Source organism: Oryctolagus cuniculus, chromosome 10, assembly GCF_051225735.1.
Source record: "Oryctolagus cuniculus isolate XC-2025 breed Fujian yellow rabbit chromosome 10, ASM5122573v1, whole genome shotgun sequence".
Taxonomy (NCBI): Eukaryota; Metazoa; Chordata; class Mammalia; order Lagomorpha; family Leporidae; genus Oryctolagus; species Oryctolagus cuniculus.
Window position 1 is genome coordinate 93,003,435 of NC_142876.1, and position 15,284 is coordinate 93,018,718.

Genomic DNA, 15,284 nt, shown 5'->3' on the forward strand with positions numbered 1-15,284 from the left:
TAAAAAAAAAAGACACGACAGATGTCACCTGCTATCAAACTGCTTAGCCAAATAAACAAGTGGAAAATACAACGTGGGTGCAGAGTGACAGGGCAGTCCAGAGGCTTTCGGGAGCTCTGGGCACAACAGTCATGGGAGGGCACCGGCAGAGCAGGGGATGTGAGTGGGCAGATGCTTAGCAGGAGGATGGAAAAGGAAGCCTGTTCACAGGCTCCTTCCCGTGCGGGGTTCCACCTTCTCCTGACAAGGTAGGGACGGTGCCCAGGGAACAAGCGTCTCTGAGCCTTGCCGACTGTGGAGAGCTGCTGAGACTGCAGCGGCCACTAACACACACTTCCGGCCTGCGCTCTGCTGTGCCAGGGAGAGAAACACGAATAACAAACTAATAGTTGGGGAGGAGGGCATGTTCACGTGGCCTCCTAAGGGTTAGGACATCTGCATCAGTGTTTAGGTTCGAGTCCCCAACTCCAGTTCCGTATAATGTACACCCTGGAGAGGCAGGTGATGCTCCGAGTAACTGGGCCCCTTCCACTCACGCTGGAGACCTGGATTGACTTCACAGCTCTGGCCACTGTGGGCACTTGTGGAATAAACTAGCGGATGGCAGTTCTAACTCTATTTCTGTAACTTAAAAAAAAGCATCCTGAGGGATAGGGATGGTGGGAGAAAGGTGTGGGGCTGGAGACAGGCAGAGAGAAGCAGGCAGTCAGGCTAGGAGTGGGGAAGCCAGGAGAAGGAAAGACAGCAGACTATTAGATGCAAGAAGCAGGCAAAAAGCTGTTGTTATAAAACTGAAGAGAAGGGGCCAGTGCTGTGGCACAGAGGGTTAAAGCTGCCACCTGCTGCGTGGGCATCCCACATAAGCACTGGTTCGAGTCTTGGCTGCTCCACTTTCCATCCAGCTCTCTGCTATGGCCTGGGAAAGTAGTGGAAGATGGCCCAAGTCCTTGGGCCCCTGCACCCACGTGAGAGACCCGAAGGAGGCTCCCAGCTTTGCATTGGCGCAACTCCAGCCATTGTGGCCATGTAGGGAGTAAACCAGCGGATGGAAGATCCCTCTATCTCTGCTTCTGCCTCTCTGTAACTCTTTCAAAAAATAAATAAATCTCAAAAAAAAAAAAAAAAAAGAAAAGAAAGAAAAGAAAAAAGAAAAGGAAGCTAAAGAGTGCTGGTCATGGTTGAGAACCCAGGATCTGAGGAAACTTCTCAGGGTTCAGTCCTGACCTCGCTTCACTTTAGCTTCATCTACAAAACAGATAATGAAAGCCTCAACCCTGTGGATTTTGAAAATTATTTGAAAGGCAGATAGACAGGACCAGCACTATGGTGGAATGGGTAAAGCCACAGCCTGCAGTGCTGGCATCCCATATGGGCACCGGTTGGAGTCTCGGCAGCTCCACTTCTGAAACAGCTCTTTGCTATGGCCTGGGAAAGCAGTGGATGACAGCCCAAGCTCTTGGGCCCCTGGACCTGCATGGGAGAGCTGGAGGAAGCTCCTGGCTCCTGGCTTCGGATCGGCCCAACTCCAGCTGTTGCGGACATTTGGTGAGTGAACCAGCTGATGGCAGACCTTTCTCTATCTTTAAAAAAAACAAAAACAAAAACAAAAACAAAACGAAACAAACAAACAAAAAGCAGACAGACTTATCTCCCAGGCTCATTCCATAAATGAGCTAAGGCTGCACCAGGCCAAAATTAGGAGCCCAGAACTCAACCCAGGACTCCCATGTGGGTGGCAGGGACTCAACTACTTAAGCCATTACCTGCTGCCTCCTGGGGTGCACATCTTCAGAAAGCTGGAATCACGGCCGGCGCTGTGGCTCAATAGGCTAATCCTCCACCTTGCGGCGCCGGCACACCGGGTTCTAGTCCCGGTTGGGGCGCCGGATTCTGTCCCGGTTGCCCCTCTTCCAGGCCAGCTCTCTGCTATGGCCAGGGAGTGCAGTGGAGGATGGCCCAGGTGCTTGGGCCCTGCACCCCATGGGAGACCAGGAAAAAGCACCTGGATCCTGGATTCTGCCATCGGATCAGCGCGGTGCGCCGGCTGCAGCGGCGGCCATTGAAGGGTGAACCAACGGCAAAGGAAGACCTTTCTCTCTCTGTCTCTCTCTCTCACTGTCCACTCTGCCTGTCAAAAATAAAAATTAAAATTAAAAAAAAAAAAAGAAAGCTGGAATCAGAGGCTGAATCCAGGAGTGACATGGGTAATGACCTGGGGAGACTGGTAGAGAGAACGCACAGCAGAGCAGCTCCCATGCAGAACCACACAGGGAGAGAGAGCTGTTCAATGAAACAGATTCGCACACTTTCTGGAAGGGAAGAGACCTGAAGAGTTAGAAGTGAAGCTCAGAGTTCACCTCGTCTTCCTTGCTAAGGAAGTGAGAAATTAGGTATTTGATGGAATGTAGCCTGAAATACACTCTCAATCTAGTCTTCTCTCAGGAAATTTTTCCTGGAGAAGGAAGCCTTTTAGAACAAACAGTGCTGCGAGCTTCAGTTCTCATCCATTCAAATCCGTGCTGTGTCAGCGACCCCCTGAGGATCCTTGACTTACTGGGATCCAAGCCCCAAATTCCAGGAACGCCTCGACGTCCATTTGGCTGAAGTTGAAGCACGTTTCTGTGTTTCTTTTCCCTTTTTATTAATTTGAAAGGCAGAGGGACAGAGAGGGAGAGACAGAGATCTTCGATTTGCTGGTCCACTCCCCGAGGATCTACAACAGCCAGGGCCAGGTAAGGCGGAAACCAGGAGCCAAGAACTCCCACTGTGGCCAGGTCCTTGGGCCATCATCACTGCCTCCCAAGGCCTTAGCAAGACTCAGCTGACGCAGAGCGCGCCTAGTCCTCAAGCCACATACACCAACGTGGGATGCCAGCGTCTCACACGGCAGCTTAGCCCACTGTGCCACGCCACCTGCCCCGCCATGTGGTCAGTGTAGTGGGGCAGGCTGAATGTGGGGAAACCCTCCCCAGACCACAGGCTTCTGAATCAAATCAGCTTTACTTGCAGTCTCTGGCTGGCTAAACTAATGAGGAATACAGCAACCTCAGTCTTGGCCATGTACACAACCACTCAGGGCTAGCTGGAAAAAAAATATTCATCATTGTTTGCCAAGTGTTTGGATGGCTGACAGGTTGTTTATCTAACAACTCCATGTTTGGCCAGATTGATTGAAGATAATGAGTTTCAGTGAGGACTTGGGGGGCCTGGCAACCGTTCTACAAAATCAAATCCTAGAAGCTCGTGATGAAGTGTCTCTTAACCAGCATGGCCCCCAAAGTAAGAGTGATGGTCTCTCTTGAAATATTCATGACCTGCCAATAAACCATCAAAATTCAGCCCCTATTCTCACTTCCTTTATGTGCTGATACTTTCCATCACATCACTGGGGATTTTTTTCTGGGTTTCTAAGAAGGTCATTTGAACTGCTTTGTAACTCACTCACTAGTGGAAATAACTTGTTTTGGGAGCCTTCTATTCATTTTTTTTCTTACATATGCAAATATTAGTTGTAGGTTTCTGATGATTTTGAACTTAAATCATTTCTTCTGGCAGGTGATTTTGCTCCAACCTGAAATTTCTATCCAAATGCTCAGAATTCATGTCTCTGCTGAACTCGTGACCCAGATGAAGGCACAGAGAACAAAGAAGTGAAACATCTGGACCTTGGAGATAGTACTCACACATGGCCCGTCATTCAGCAGTGCCCTCACTCTGCTGACAGAGCTAGTTAATAAATTATGCCAACACATGAGCGTTCACAATGGCGCCCTCCCCCAGAGTGGCAGTCAACCCTTGGTAGGACAGGTTTTAATATAAAAACTTAATAGATATAATTTAGCAGCAATTTTCTTTGGGAGTAAATTGGTCTCTGAATCATATTCTAAGAACACAAAAGAAAAACGACTAATAATTCAGCAGAAAATGAAGACCTGCACTTACCTACGAGGTATGGTGTGCATTTAGCCACTCTTTCTTCTAGATGAATGTGCACGTCAGGCCCACAAGACAGATGGTGGCTGTGCAGAGGCATTCCCCTGCTGCCACTCAAGATCCGCTCTTCGAAAAGAGGGAAATGACTGACATCTCACTGATATGGAAATGCTTCTAACAGAATATAAAAATCTGTTAAGCAATTTTCCAGTACATTAGGCTGAAATTGCTGAAGATCAGTATTTCTTTCCGCAGTCTTAGAATGCCCCTGTGCGGAAAGTGCTGGCACGACCTGGCCTGATCCTCCAGTCACTACTTTTGTACTCATTCCCACATGTGACCTGGTACAGTCACAGCCACATCTGTTACCTGGGAGAGGACTTCCTAATCTAAGGCTCTCCCAAGCCTGCATTAGCAGACACCCTTTTTGGCTCAAAATGAGGTCACTTGGCTGTTTTTCCTTATAGTCAGCTTTAACAAAGCGTGAGTGGCTTCAGAGTCTCTCTGCTCTGGGTGAAAACGAAAAATCATCATTTACTGAGATGCATCAGTAACTTCTTGTCTACTTCCCTATTTCAACTTTTATTGACGTACAGAGTTCAAAGACCCTAACTCCTAGGGAGCATAAAAAAGGCTGAAGTGCTCACACAGAGAAGCGACTTTTGAAAGCCACAGCAGTTAACAGCTGCTTTCTCTGCCCATACTTGGCCTACATGTAACTTTCTCTCTTTAGACTATCTCTTTAACCAATTCTGCTCTGAAGACAAATATCCACTGTCAACTTAGAAAACGGGTGGGGAGGTGAGAGGCACAGATGAAAGCCATCCAGTAATAGTATATATGAAAAGCATTGGCTGGCGCCGTGGCTCAATAGGCTAATCCTCCGCCTTGCGGCGCCGGCACACCGGGTTCTAGTCCCGGTCAGGGCGCCGGATTCTGGCCCGGTTGCCCCTCTTCCAGGCCAGCTCTCTGCTGTGGCCAGGGAGTGCAGTGGAGGATGGCCCAAGTGCTTGGGCCCTGCACCCCATGGGAGACCAGGAGAAGCACCTGGCTCCTGCCTTCGGATTGGTGCGGCGCCGGCTGCGGTGGCCACTGGAGGGTGAACCAACGGCAAAAAGGAAGACCTTTCTCTCTGTCTCTCTCTCTCACTCTCCACGTTAAAAATAAATAAAAATAAAAATAAAAACTTCAAATTTCAGATACTTAAAAAAAAAAAGCACAAGGAGAGCAAGAAATAAGATCTAGAATGTTCTGAATGTATCAATTCTACAGAATGATTCCAATTAATTGCTTTTAATGCCACATAACAAGGCACCATTATAGAACATGACAGCGCTCCAGTAACGGAAACATTTTAAGATCCACAGGGTGATGGCAAAAGAATGGCTTGGAAGCCAGGCAAGGCCTTGCTGGAACCCCCAACTCTACCGCTATTAGGGGCACGACCCTGGGTAAGTCACACAGCATCATTCTAACTCCATGCCTGTACAACAGGACACTAACTTCACAGAGCTGTTTCAAGGATTAGCATCAATGCAGAGAACTGGCTCCCTGGGTGAGGAAAACCACCCACTCCGAGTATTGATGTTGTGATCACCCCCCCCTCCACCTGTGGACTCCATGATTCTAAGGCTGCTGCCAGGCCCAAGGAACAGGCTCCCCAGGAGCAAGCGGTCCAGGTCTGGAGTTCTGTCTTCTTTTGTTACTGTAACATTCTTGGCACATCTAGTGGTTTACCTATAAATGTCTTCTTCAGGAGCACCTGAGCCTGCACGAGCTGCCCATTCCGGGACTCACAACAGCACCCTGGCTCCTCACGTTGACTTGAGCATTTTGTTCCCACCTTCATAAACTGCAGCATGGAATAGCATTATACAGTTTTTTCTTAAAAAATAAAGTATTTATTTGTGACAGAGTTACAGAGAGGGAGGGACAAAAAATCTTGCATCCACTGGTGCACACCCTAAATGGCCATGGCCAGGGCTGGGCTAGGCCGAAGCCAGCAGCTTCATCCAGGTCTCCCACATGGGTGCAGGGGCTCAAATATTTGGGCTATCTTCTGCTGTTTTCCCAGGTGCATTAGCAGGGAGCTGGACTGGAAGTGGAACTGCTGGGACTCAAACCAGCGCCTATATGGGATGTCGGCGCTACAGGCAGCAGCTTAACTCGCTATGCCACAGTGACGAGCTCAGTTTTAAAGTATTCACTTTATATGCATCCCTGCCCTCTAGTGAATAGAATGATTACTTCTAGTAATCAATTCAACTGCTCCCCTTTTTGTAAAAAAAAAAAAAAAACTCCAAAATTGAAAAATCTACTTTACCACCAGCAGGAATAAAATCTCTATCCCAGGAAATCTGACAGAACCAACCAGTTACACCTGATCACCTTAATCAAAACATCTAGCAGCAGAGTTAGCATCTGAAGGCTGTACAGGTGGGCCACCTGGAGGGTGCTGTAGGCTCTCATCTTAAAAGCATTGGCGGTGTTGGTGCTAAGCACTTGATATTAACCCATCAGGTGCGTTTCCCCTTCAGTATCCCCAAACTCTTAAGAATTTTGCATTTGTGGCCTTCATCATATTTTTCTTAACTTCTTCTTTTCTTTACAACAGGCATATACTTATACAACAGGAAACACAGGCACATTTTTAAGGGCAAAAATCTGGACTCCTAAAATGAAAACTCTGCATTGATTATCTGCCCAGAGTACTAACAGAGACTGCCTATCACCCTCAAAGACTGGCCTGTTATGTGCTCCACTGTAAGCAGGGCCGACCTCACCCCCAGGTCAGCCCCACGTCTACCTCTCTGTGTCCATCCTCTCCCATGTTAACCCCAACGTGGTGTGTGTCCCTACCCCTTAATAAATCAGGCAGCTTTCACAACCAAGTCCAAGTCCGCACATGAACCCTTCTGCAGTAACAGGAAACCTGAAAGGTGGGTCCCACTGAAGGTGGACAGGAAGTCGTCTTGTTGTGAACAGTCACATTTATGAACTCTGACCCCAAAATGACTGAAAACCAGGGCCCAGGAATACTTCTGGTAAAGAGCACATGTTCAGAAACGACCCACCTCCTATTACTGCATGCCACTAGCGACGTCTGTGAGAAACTCCTGCACAGACAAGGGCACACTCGTGCTAACAAACGCACGTCTGGGTTTGAAATTCACAAAGCTGAGCCTTAGATGAATAACCTTCCCGGGAGTTTTTCAGTTTGCAAGTCTCGGCAGGTGATGGATTGGGGCACAGACTCTGGCCTGTGGCACTTGTGGCCAAGCTGGAAAGCGCACATTCGAACACCCCTCCCCTAACACAGGCCACCCCCGGGGAAGAGAGACAGTCCCTGTTAAGCCAGGTGCTTTTTAATAACTGCAGCTCTTGGGTGTGAACTTGCACCTTTGCACACCTACTTCAGGATCTGGGAGCTTCTGGGACCATGACTTTCACCAAGCCTTCCATAACGGTCTTTTTACTTTCTACTACACGACACGACACTGCAACGACAGCAATGAACCGCTTCAGTTTCTTCACTTCCGCCGACGCCAAAACAACTTCTCCGACATATAAAGGCGCTGGAAAGTGAATTTCCTGGGAAAGAAACACACAGCCGGGCCCTGGCATCTTTGTGCCCAGGAGCGCTGAGATGAGTCCAGTGATCAACACCCCGTGCACAATCGTCTTCCCAAACCTGGTGTGCTTCGCAAACTCTTCGTTTACGTGCAAAGGATTGACGTCTCCCGTTAATTCCGAGAAGGCAGCCACGTCGCTCTGAGTGAAAGCCCTGCTCAGTTCGGCCCGGTCTCCAACTCGGATGTGCACGCACTCGCAGCGCTGCCCGCTCAGCACAGGGCGACTCAGGCAGACGCTCCGCCGCAGCTGACCCCACCAAAGGCGACAGCTGCAGATCACGGGGAACATCTTCAGCACCCACAGTGGCTCTTGGCTTGCTTCTGCCTTCAGGTGCTAGGTGGGCGCCAAAGAATATTCTGACAGCAGAAGAAGGTGTCTGCACTTGACATTTCAATCCAACACGAGCTCCCTACTATTACCAGATAACGCAAGGAGAAATGGAGAAACCTACAAGACAGACAAAGGGTTAACACAGCCTCGTGAGGAGACAGCACTCACAGGGTAAACAAAGCCGAGGCAGGGCGCTGTCACGGGCATCCTCAGCTACACAAGTGGTCAGAAGCTCAGACACAACAGACCACCACCTAGCACACGAGGCATCAGCATTAAAGGAAACATGAAGCCTTTATCACAAGAGTCCGAATCTATCCCCGACCCTCTCCCCTTTCCCATGTCACTGCAGGACTCTGTGCTTCTTCCTAGCCAGATGGCGGTAACCATCCCAGTTTTGTTCGAGCGCAAGAAGGAAGCACACGAGGACACCTCAGAAAGCCAGTGGGGAATGAGTGCGATGCAGAAGCTGGGCATGCATTTCAAAACGTCTTGCACCTAAATCAACCTTTTTCTTTTTCTATACACTTTTTGAAGTTCCCTCACACACGCTGAAAAGCAGCTCACCGCCACGCAGCCTTGTGGGGTACGTGAGGGGATGGTTTACCTGAATCACTCGGAAAGCACACTTGTTGCCTTTATAGGATCCTAACATGGTCAGAGAGCTCCACAATTTGACAAAACCACTGCAGAAAGATCAAGGAAACATAAATAAAGCTCTGTCCCCACATTACCTCCCCAGCACTTCTGTCCGCGTGGCCCCTCCAGTGGCTGCTTTCTTACTAGAAAGCCTCATTTAAATAAATCAACAACCCCTACCAACCCAAAATAAAAAGCATAATGTGTCACAGAGAATAATTGAACCTCCAGTAAGACTGTTTCTAAAATGCACATTTCTGACTTTGTAGTCATCCCAGCAAACGAGAAGCCCTCTAACTGTTACCAAATCCCACATTCCTCTCTACAGACGGTCAGCAGCTGGCTGTGAACGTTCATATCCACTCCAGTTCAAACTCCCAGAAGTTGCTCAGAACACACAACCACGTTCTTCTCATTCTCAGAAGAGAGCATCTTTGCTCTACCTCCCCACCAGCCTTCCTGCCCTGTTAGACCAGAAATGCCCCACTAGCTGCCGTACCTGTTACATACTCTCAAGATGGCTGACAAGGTCTTCTCTTCGTAGGTGAGGACGTCGAAGGGCAGGGCGGCACCAACCTACATATGAGAGGACGCTATCAGCAGACTATTATCATCATTACTCTTCAACTCTAACAACTAACCCTGTCCATTCTTTGAGTCTTTCTCCTCTACAACAAACAGCAATCTTTAAAAAAAAAGAAGTATTTTAGGTATCTGAAAGAGTTACAGGGACAGAGAAGGAAGGAGAGGGAGAGCTCCCATTGGCTGGTTTACTCCCCAGGTGGCTGTTACAGTTAAAGAAGCCAGGAGCTTCTTCCAGGTCTGCCACAGGGGTGACAGGGACCCAAATAATTGAGCCACCTTTGAAAAGCAGCATTGTATTCAATGGTGCTGGCACTGAGTTGTCTTACCACTCCCCTGCCTAGAATGCTCCTCTCAAACCTCTTCATGTGCTGATGCCTCCTCACCTTGGTTTAACCTGCTCTTCCCAGATCCTCACCATGAGGCTCAATCTGCTCGCTGTGCTCTTCCCCCACTGGACACCACTCTTCCTCCTCCGCCTCCTCCTCACTGTCAGTGCTGGACACGTTTTCCTATCTCAGAACCATGAGCACTACACTGTGAGGCAGAGGTCACATCTGTTTACAGGTATAGATTCAGGAATCAGGTTTCATACCTGACATAGAAGGTGCACAGGTTTTAAAAAATTTATCTAGAAAAATTATAGACTCAGGGAATATTACGGAGGAATGTACAAGGAGGTTCCAAGCACCCTTCACCTCACCTCCCCACAATGTCAGGGTCTTGTATGACCACAGCACAGTCTCAAAACCAGGAAAATGGTACTGGTACAATACAGATTCAATTCATACTGTACCAGTTATACACAGACTTGTATTTGCTAGTTGTATGTAGTTCACAGGTAGCTTCATATAACTACCACCACAATTAGGACAAAAAACTGAACCTTTCAAGATCCCCTCACTCCAACCCCTTTATAGCCACACCTCGTGGCCCCCCCCCCCCAACTCTGTCCCTAAACTCTGGCAACCACTGATCTTTCTCCAAATCATATAATGATGCTATTTCAAGAGTGTATAATATTCCAGGATAACTTTCTTAACTCAGCATCATTCTCTGGAAATTCAAGCTGTGTGCATCAACAGTTGATCCTTTTTTACCACTGAGTATACTTCACAGTAGGACTGTGCCATAGTTCATTCATTCATCCACTGCAGGACAGCCGAGGTGTGTCTAGGTTTTGGAACATCTGCACATACAAGCTGCACTGCTCCAGAGTAAGTGCGTAGGAGTGCTCTGTTGGGGCTGGGAGGTAGGTGCTTGCTCCGTTTTCTCCAGAAGCTGCTAAAGCACACAGCGGAGCAGCTGCAGTTCACATGAGGGACCCAATTTCTCTGCTTCCTTGTCAGCATTTAGTATTACTGCTTTTTCTACTTCATTCATTCTGCCAGGTACACACTGATTTCGCATTGTGTTTTTATCATGCATTTCCTTAATAGGTAAGGTTAAACATCTTTTCAGCTGCTTTTGCCAAATGCACATCCTCTTTAGTGAGATGTCTTTTCATGGTTTTTGTTCACTTTCTAGTTTGACTGTTAGGTTATTTACTATTAAGTTTTTGTTGTTGTTGTTAAAGATTTATTTATTTGAAAGGCAGAGTGACAGAAGGAGACAGAGTGAGAGACTTTGCATCTGCTAGTTCACTCCCCAATGCCTGCAACAGCCGGAGCTGGACAGGACAATGTCAGGAGTCAGGAACTTCATCCGGGTTTCCCACACTGTAGCACGGGACCAAGTACTTCAGCCATCATCTGCTTCCTCCCAGGCGCACTAGAGGGAGCCTGATGGGAAGCAGGGCGGGACTAGATCTCAGGCCCTTGCATATGGGATGCAAGCGTCCTAAGCAGCAGATCAACACACCACACTGTAACATCCACACCTACTATGAAGTCTTCAGAGCTCTTTCTACATTCTAGATTTGAGTCCTTTGCTGGATATGTGCTTTGTAAACACAAGGGAAGTTCAAAAAGTTCATGGAAAATGCCTATTATGGACAAACCATGCATGGATTTCAAAAATTTTTGCACCAAAATAAACTTATCTATTAACACCACTTTTCTGTCTGTAATTTGTGTTTTCACCCTCTTAGCAAGGTTTTTTACAGAGTACAAGTTTTATATTTTCTAAGGAACTTAGCAAATTTTGATACAATACATGAACCAGGAAGTAGTTTGCTGAGAATCCTGTCTTGTCTTCTCGCTTAGCTTTCAGATTTCTATTTCTGTTCTCAACTGAATGCTAAGACAAGCTGACCAGGTGCTGGTCTGTGAGAATGAACAGCAACTGCATGTTTCGTTTACTCGCACCTTCTTACAAGCTTTCTCATCAACGGAAGTAGCGTGCTGGTTCTGGTGTGAACTCCTATCTTGAAGACTGGCAAACAAATAAACCTAACAGATTGCAGGCTGTCAAGTTGGGACCATACCTTGAGTATCTCTGAGCTGGAACACAACATCTGTCTAACAAGATCCTTGTCAAATAGAAGGCACATTAGCACAAACCTGCTCCAAATTCTTGATTTCTAAGTCAGCTTCTGCGATTCCAAATCCAGTTTTAAAATAACATTTGGAAAGTGTTCTTTCTGTATTTCTTACAAAGAAACGTCAGACTGTCCACTGCATCTAGTGACTCCCTACCTCCCCAAACAGCTCCTGCAGGGCTGAGACAAGCAGCTGCTTGAACTGTGCAGCGTTCAGTCCAATTCCGTGTTCTTCAAATTCTCTGCAAGGAATATTACAAAGAAAAAAAGAAAGAGGGAGACATCATTATGTTAAATTTTATGCTGCTCAAGTCTATTAAAAAGTAATTTAAAATAGAACTTAGGAGACTGAACTCACAGGCGGACTTTCATGTAGTGGTAGTCGGAGGGATCTATGCGCATTATTCTTTGAGACCAGCTCTCTTCGAATTCCATCCTTTCCAATGCTGATCACACCTACAGCAAATCAAGAGGGATGGAGATTACCAAGACATGTGCTCTTGGGGCCAGCATCGTGGTATAGCTGGTTAAGCTGCCACCTGCAATGCCAGCATCCCATATTGGAGCACCAGTTTGAACCCCAGCAACCCTGTTTCTGATCCAGGTTCCTGCTAATGCGCCTGGGAAAGGAGCAGAGGATGGCTAAAGTGCTTGGGCCTCTGCTACTCCTGGCTCCTGCCCAGCCCAGCCCTGGCTGTTGCAGCAGTTCGGGGTGGAGCAAATCAACAGCTAAGAGCTCTCTTTGTCTCTCCCCTCTTCTCCATCACTCTGCCTCCAAATAAATAACCTTTAAAAATTAAAATGCTATTTTTCACACTTTTAATAAGAATATGACTTATTTTAAAGTGACTTCTTAGGACAGCAACTTATCTAATTCTGGTCAAATGCAGGTCACCCCACAGATACAAGGAAGCTGCTATATTGTTCAATATGCCAGACCACTGCCCTCACTTCCACCTCAGTAACAAGCCAGCTCCCATTTCTCCTTACTAAGCACCCAGTGTGCACTACGCACTGCACATGCCTTAGCTTCTGCGCCTTCAAAGCGATTTTATGAGGCAGACACTATTACCGCCCTCATGGCTAGCGCCTGGCCCAGGCTCTACCTACTCTGCCATGGCAAGACTGCCCTGGAATGGTGCCTCTGGATCCAGAGGAAAAAAATGAAAACATAAAGGAGCCAAACCTGAGACCTGCGGGCCCCTTTCTGGTTTACTCTGAGTCAGCCCAGAGCACGAACAAGCAGCTGGCTGCCCCCCTTCCAGGTGAACCTGCTCTCGGTCCAGGGTCAGGTCTGGGCAGGACCACCTGGCAGCTCCGTGAGAGACTGAGGAATTCCTGGAATGGGCACTCAGAGCCATTGCTGAGGTCTGGGCCTTCCGAGAACTCAGAGCACGCTCGAGGCCCGCAGAGTGCTGCCCTCCGGTTCCTCTTCCCCCGGCCTCCCCCTCGAGCCCTTCTGCCGCCCTCTCGGGAATGCTCACGTTATAGGACGTCTTGACACTGCCTGTTTGCTTAGTATCTGGGCTCCCCACTGCCGAGACCCAGAAACTGAGGCCCAAGCACAGAGAAGAACTAGGCCAAGGTCACAGAGATCCAGACGAGCATTTTCAAAACCTCTCAGGTTCAGGCCCATTTCCAGACGAAGAGCCCAGAGACAAGCACAAGCCGGACGGCAGGAGCTCCATCCACACATCCATTCAACAGACCTCAGCGTTTTCTGTGTCTGGCTTGGAGGACACAGAGCTCAGAGAACGGCGGCAGCGGGGGACCCTATGTTCAACTGCGCCTCTGGCTTCAGGACAGCACAGTGACCGTCCACCTGCCCCCAGAGCCCCGCCTAACCAGAAGCGCAAAAACAGCAAAAATCGCATCTACTTCTTTCAGTGCCTGGCACATGATAGGTGCTTTCTCAAGTATTTCCAAGTGCTTCGAAGGAGTTGCTGACCCTGGGCATTTGGGAGATGGATACCGATGGTGGCTGCCCAACAGTCAGAATGCACTTAATGCCACCTAACTGCACACAACAATGGATCAGGCCAGCGCCGCGGCTCACTAGGCTAATCCTCCGCCTTGCGGCGCCGGCACACCGGGTTCTAGTCCCGGTCGGGGTGCCGGATTCTGTCCCGGTTGCCCCTCTTCCAGGCCAGCTCTCTGCTGTGGCCCGGGAGTGCAGTGGAGGATGGCCCAGGTGCTTGGGCCCTGCACCCCATGGGAGACCAGGAAAAGCACCTGGCTCCTGCCTTCGGATCAGCGCGGTGCGCCGGCCACAGCGCGCCAGCCATGGTGGCCACTGGAGGGTGAACCAACGGCAAAGGAAGACCTTTCTGTCTGTCTCTCTCTCACTGTCCACTCTGCCTGTCAAAAAATAAATAAATAAATAAAAACAATGGATCAAACGATGTTTTACCTTACACATATATTACAAAAAAAAAAAAAAAAACACCTCTCCAAACTCATGGAACACATGAGCTCGCCAAAAACCGGACTCCTCAGTGACACCAGCGCCCTCTGCAGGCTGTTCTGAAAGTAAAGATGAGCCTGGCACGGCCCCCAGGCCCGCCACCAAACGGAAGCACGCCTGGAGTCACGGTCCACTTCACCTCTGAAGCCAGCCTTCTCAGGGGCGGCAGGGAAGCCTAGAAACTGCCCTGTCGGTACCAAGGGTCTCCGATTCCGCCCCTGTGCCCCTCCCCCGCAGCCACAGAATCCACCAGACCCCACTCAGGTTCATCACTGCTCTGCCCAGAACTTCGCCACGCCTCCGGATCTGTCTAGAGCGAGGCCAGACTCTTTCCGGGTGCGCCTGCCGGGAGGCCCTTGCCGCACCCCGCACCGCTGCTCCCGCCACGGTCCGCACTCGTCCCTTCCAGCACACGGGCCGCGCACGCACCAGGCTCTCCCGCCAGTTACGCACCGCCCTTCCTCCCGCCGCCTCCTTCTAGGCCTCCCCGACTCCCCTCCACGTGGCCCGGTGCCCATCCTAACACCGCGACGACCCCCGGCCCCGCCTCGGGCCCTGTTCGCCCCCCACCCCCCACCCCGGGCGTCTGCCAGCTAGTAACAGACCCGCAATTCACGTTCTCTCTCCCCCTCCTCCTCTCCTTGCCCCGGCAGGGTGTCCACGGCTCCGTCCGGCTCACTGCCCTTCTCCAGGGACCGACAATAGGGCCCCGCATACGGCAGGCGGTCTCCACACTTTCACTCAATTATTTCAACAAATCAACCCCCAGCGACTTAGGGACCTACGTTTTCCATCGTTTCCAAGTGGCGACCGCCGCTGATGCAGCACACTGTCCCCTGGGCCCGCTTAGTCCTCCCGGCCGCCCGGCGCGGCCGAGACCGACACCGGGGAGGACGATCGGCTGGAGCCCCCCAGCACCTCCTGCGGCCCGGCTCCTCCCTCCCGGTCGCTCTACCCCGGCGCACGCGCCCGGGGACACCCGCGCGGCCGACTGAGCGCACGTCCAGAACACAACCGCCGCCCCAGGGCTTCCGCCTACCTGCTCTCGGTTGGACGAGCAAGACTCCTCCTCTGACTCCGGTTCGCTCCGAATATCCGCCAAGGTCTGGAGCCCCTAAGGGACTGCCAGCGCCTGGGCCCGGCAAACTCCCGGTAAGTTTTCGTTTGGCTTGTTCCTGTCCCGCCCCCGGAAGCGTGCCGTCCTGGCGGATGTGACGTCACCGC

General features: G+C 49.9%; 2 protein-coding genes across 5 annotated transcripts; both read right to left on the reverse strand.

Annotated features, from left to right (window-relative positions):
• Positions 1-5,811: 5,811 nt before the first annotated feature.
• HTD2 (hydroxyacyl-thioester dehydratase type 2) lies at positions 5,812-7,854 on the reverse strand. The gene has a single exon (XM_002713273.6). It carries the CDS (start codon positions 7,852-7,854, stop codon positions 7,348-7,350), a length of 507 nt encoding a protein of 168 aa, XP_002713319.3. The 3' UTR covers positions 5,812-7,347.
• On the reverse strand, positions 5,812-15,276 carry RPP14 (ribonuclease P/MRP subunit p14). Of its 4 annotated transcripts, none has more exons than XM_008260841.5 (6): positions 15,100-15,276; positions 11,955-12,052; positions 11,754-11,838; positions 9,035-9,111; positions 8,504-8,582; positions 5,812-8,013 (listed from the first exon to the last, which is right to left on the reverse strand). In XM_008260841.5, the coding sequence occupies exons 2-6, from the start codon at positions 12,029-12,031 to the stop codon at positions 7,957-7,959; spliced, it is 375 nt and encodes a 124-aa protein (XP_008259063.3). In that variant the 5' UTR covers positions 12,032-12,052; positions 15,100-15,276; the 3' UTR covers positions 5,812-7,956. The 4 variants fall into 4 exon arrangements, with proteins under 4 accessions (XP_008259063.3, XP_002713450.4, XP_069906776.2 ...); XM_002713404.6 differs by having other exon boundaries at positions 14,846-15,107; XM_070050675.2 differs by lacking the exon at positions 15,100-15,276 and adding an exon at positions 14,842-15,084.
• Between the last annotated feature and the right edge of the window lie 8 nt (positions 15,277-15,284).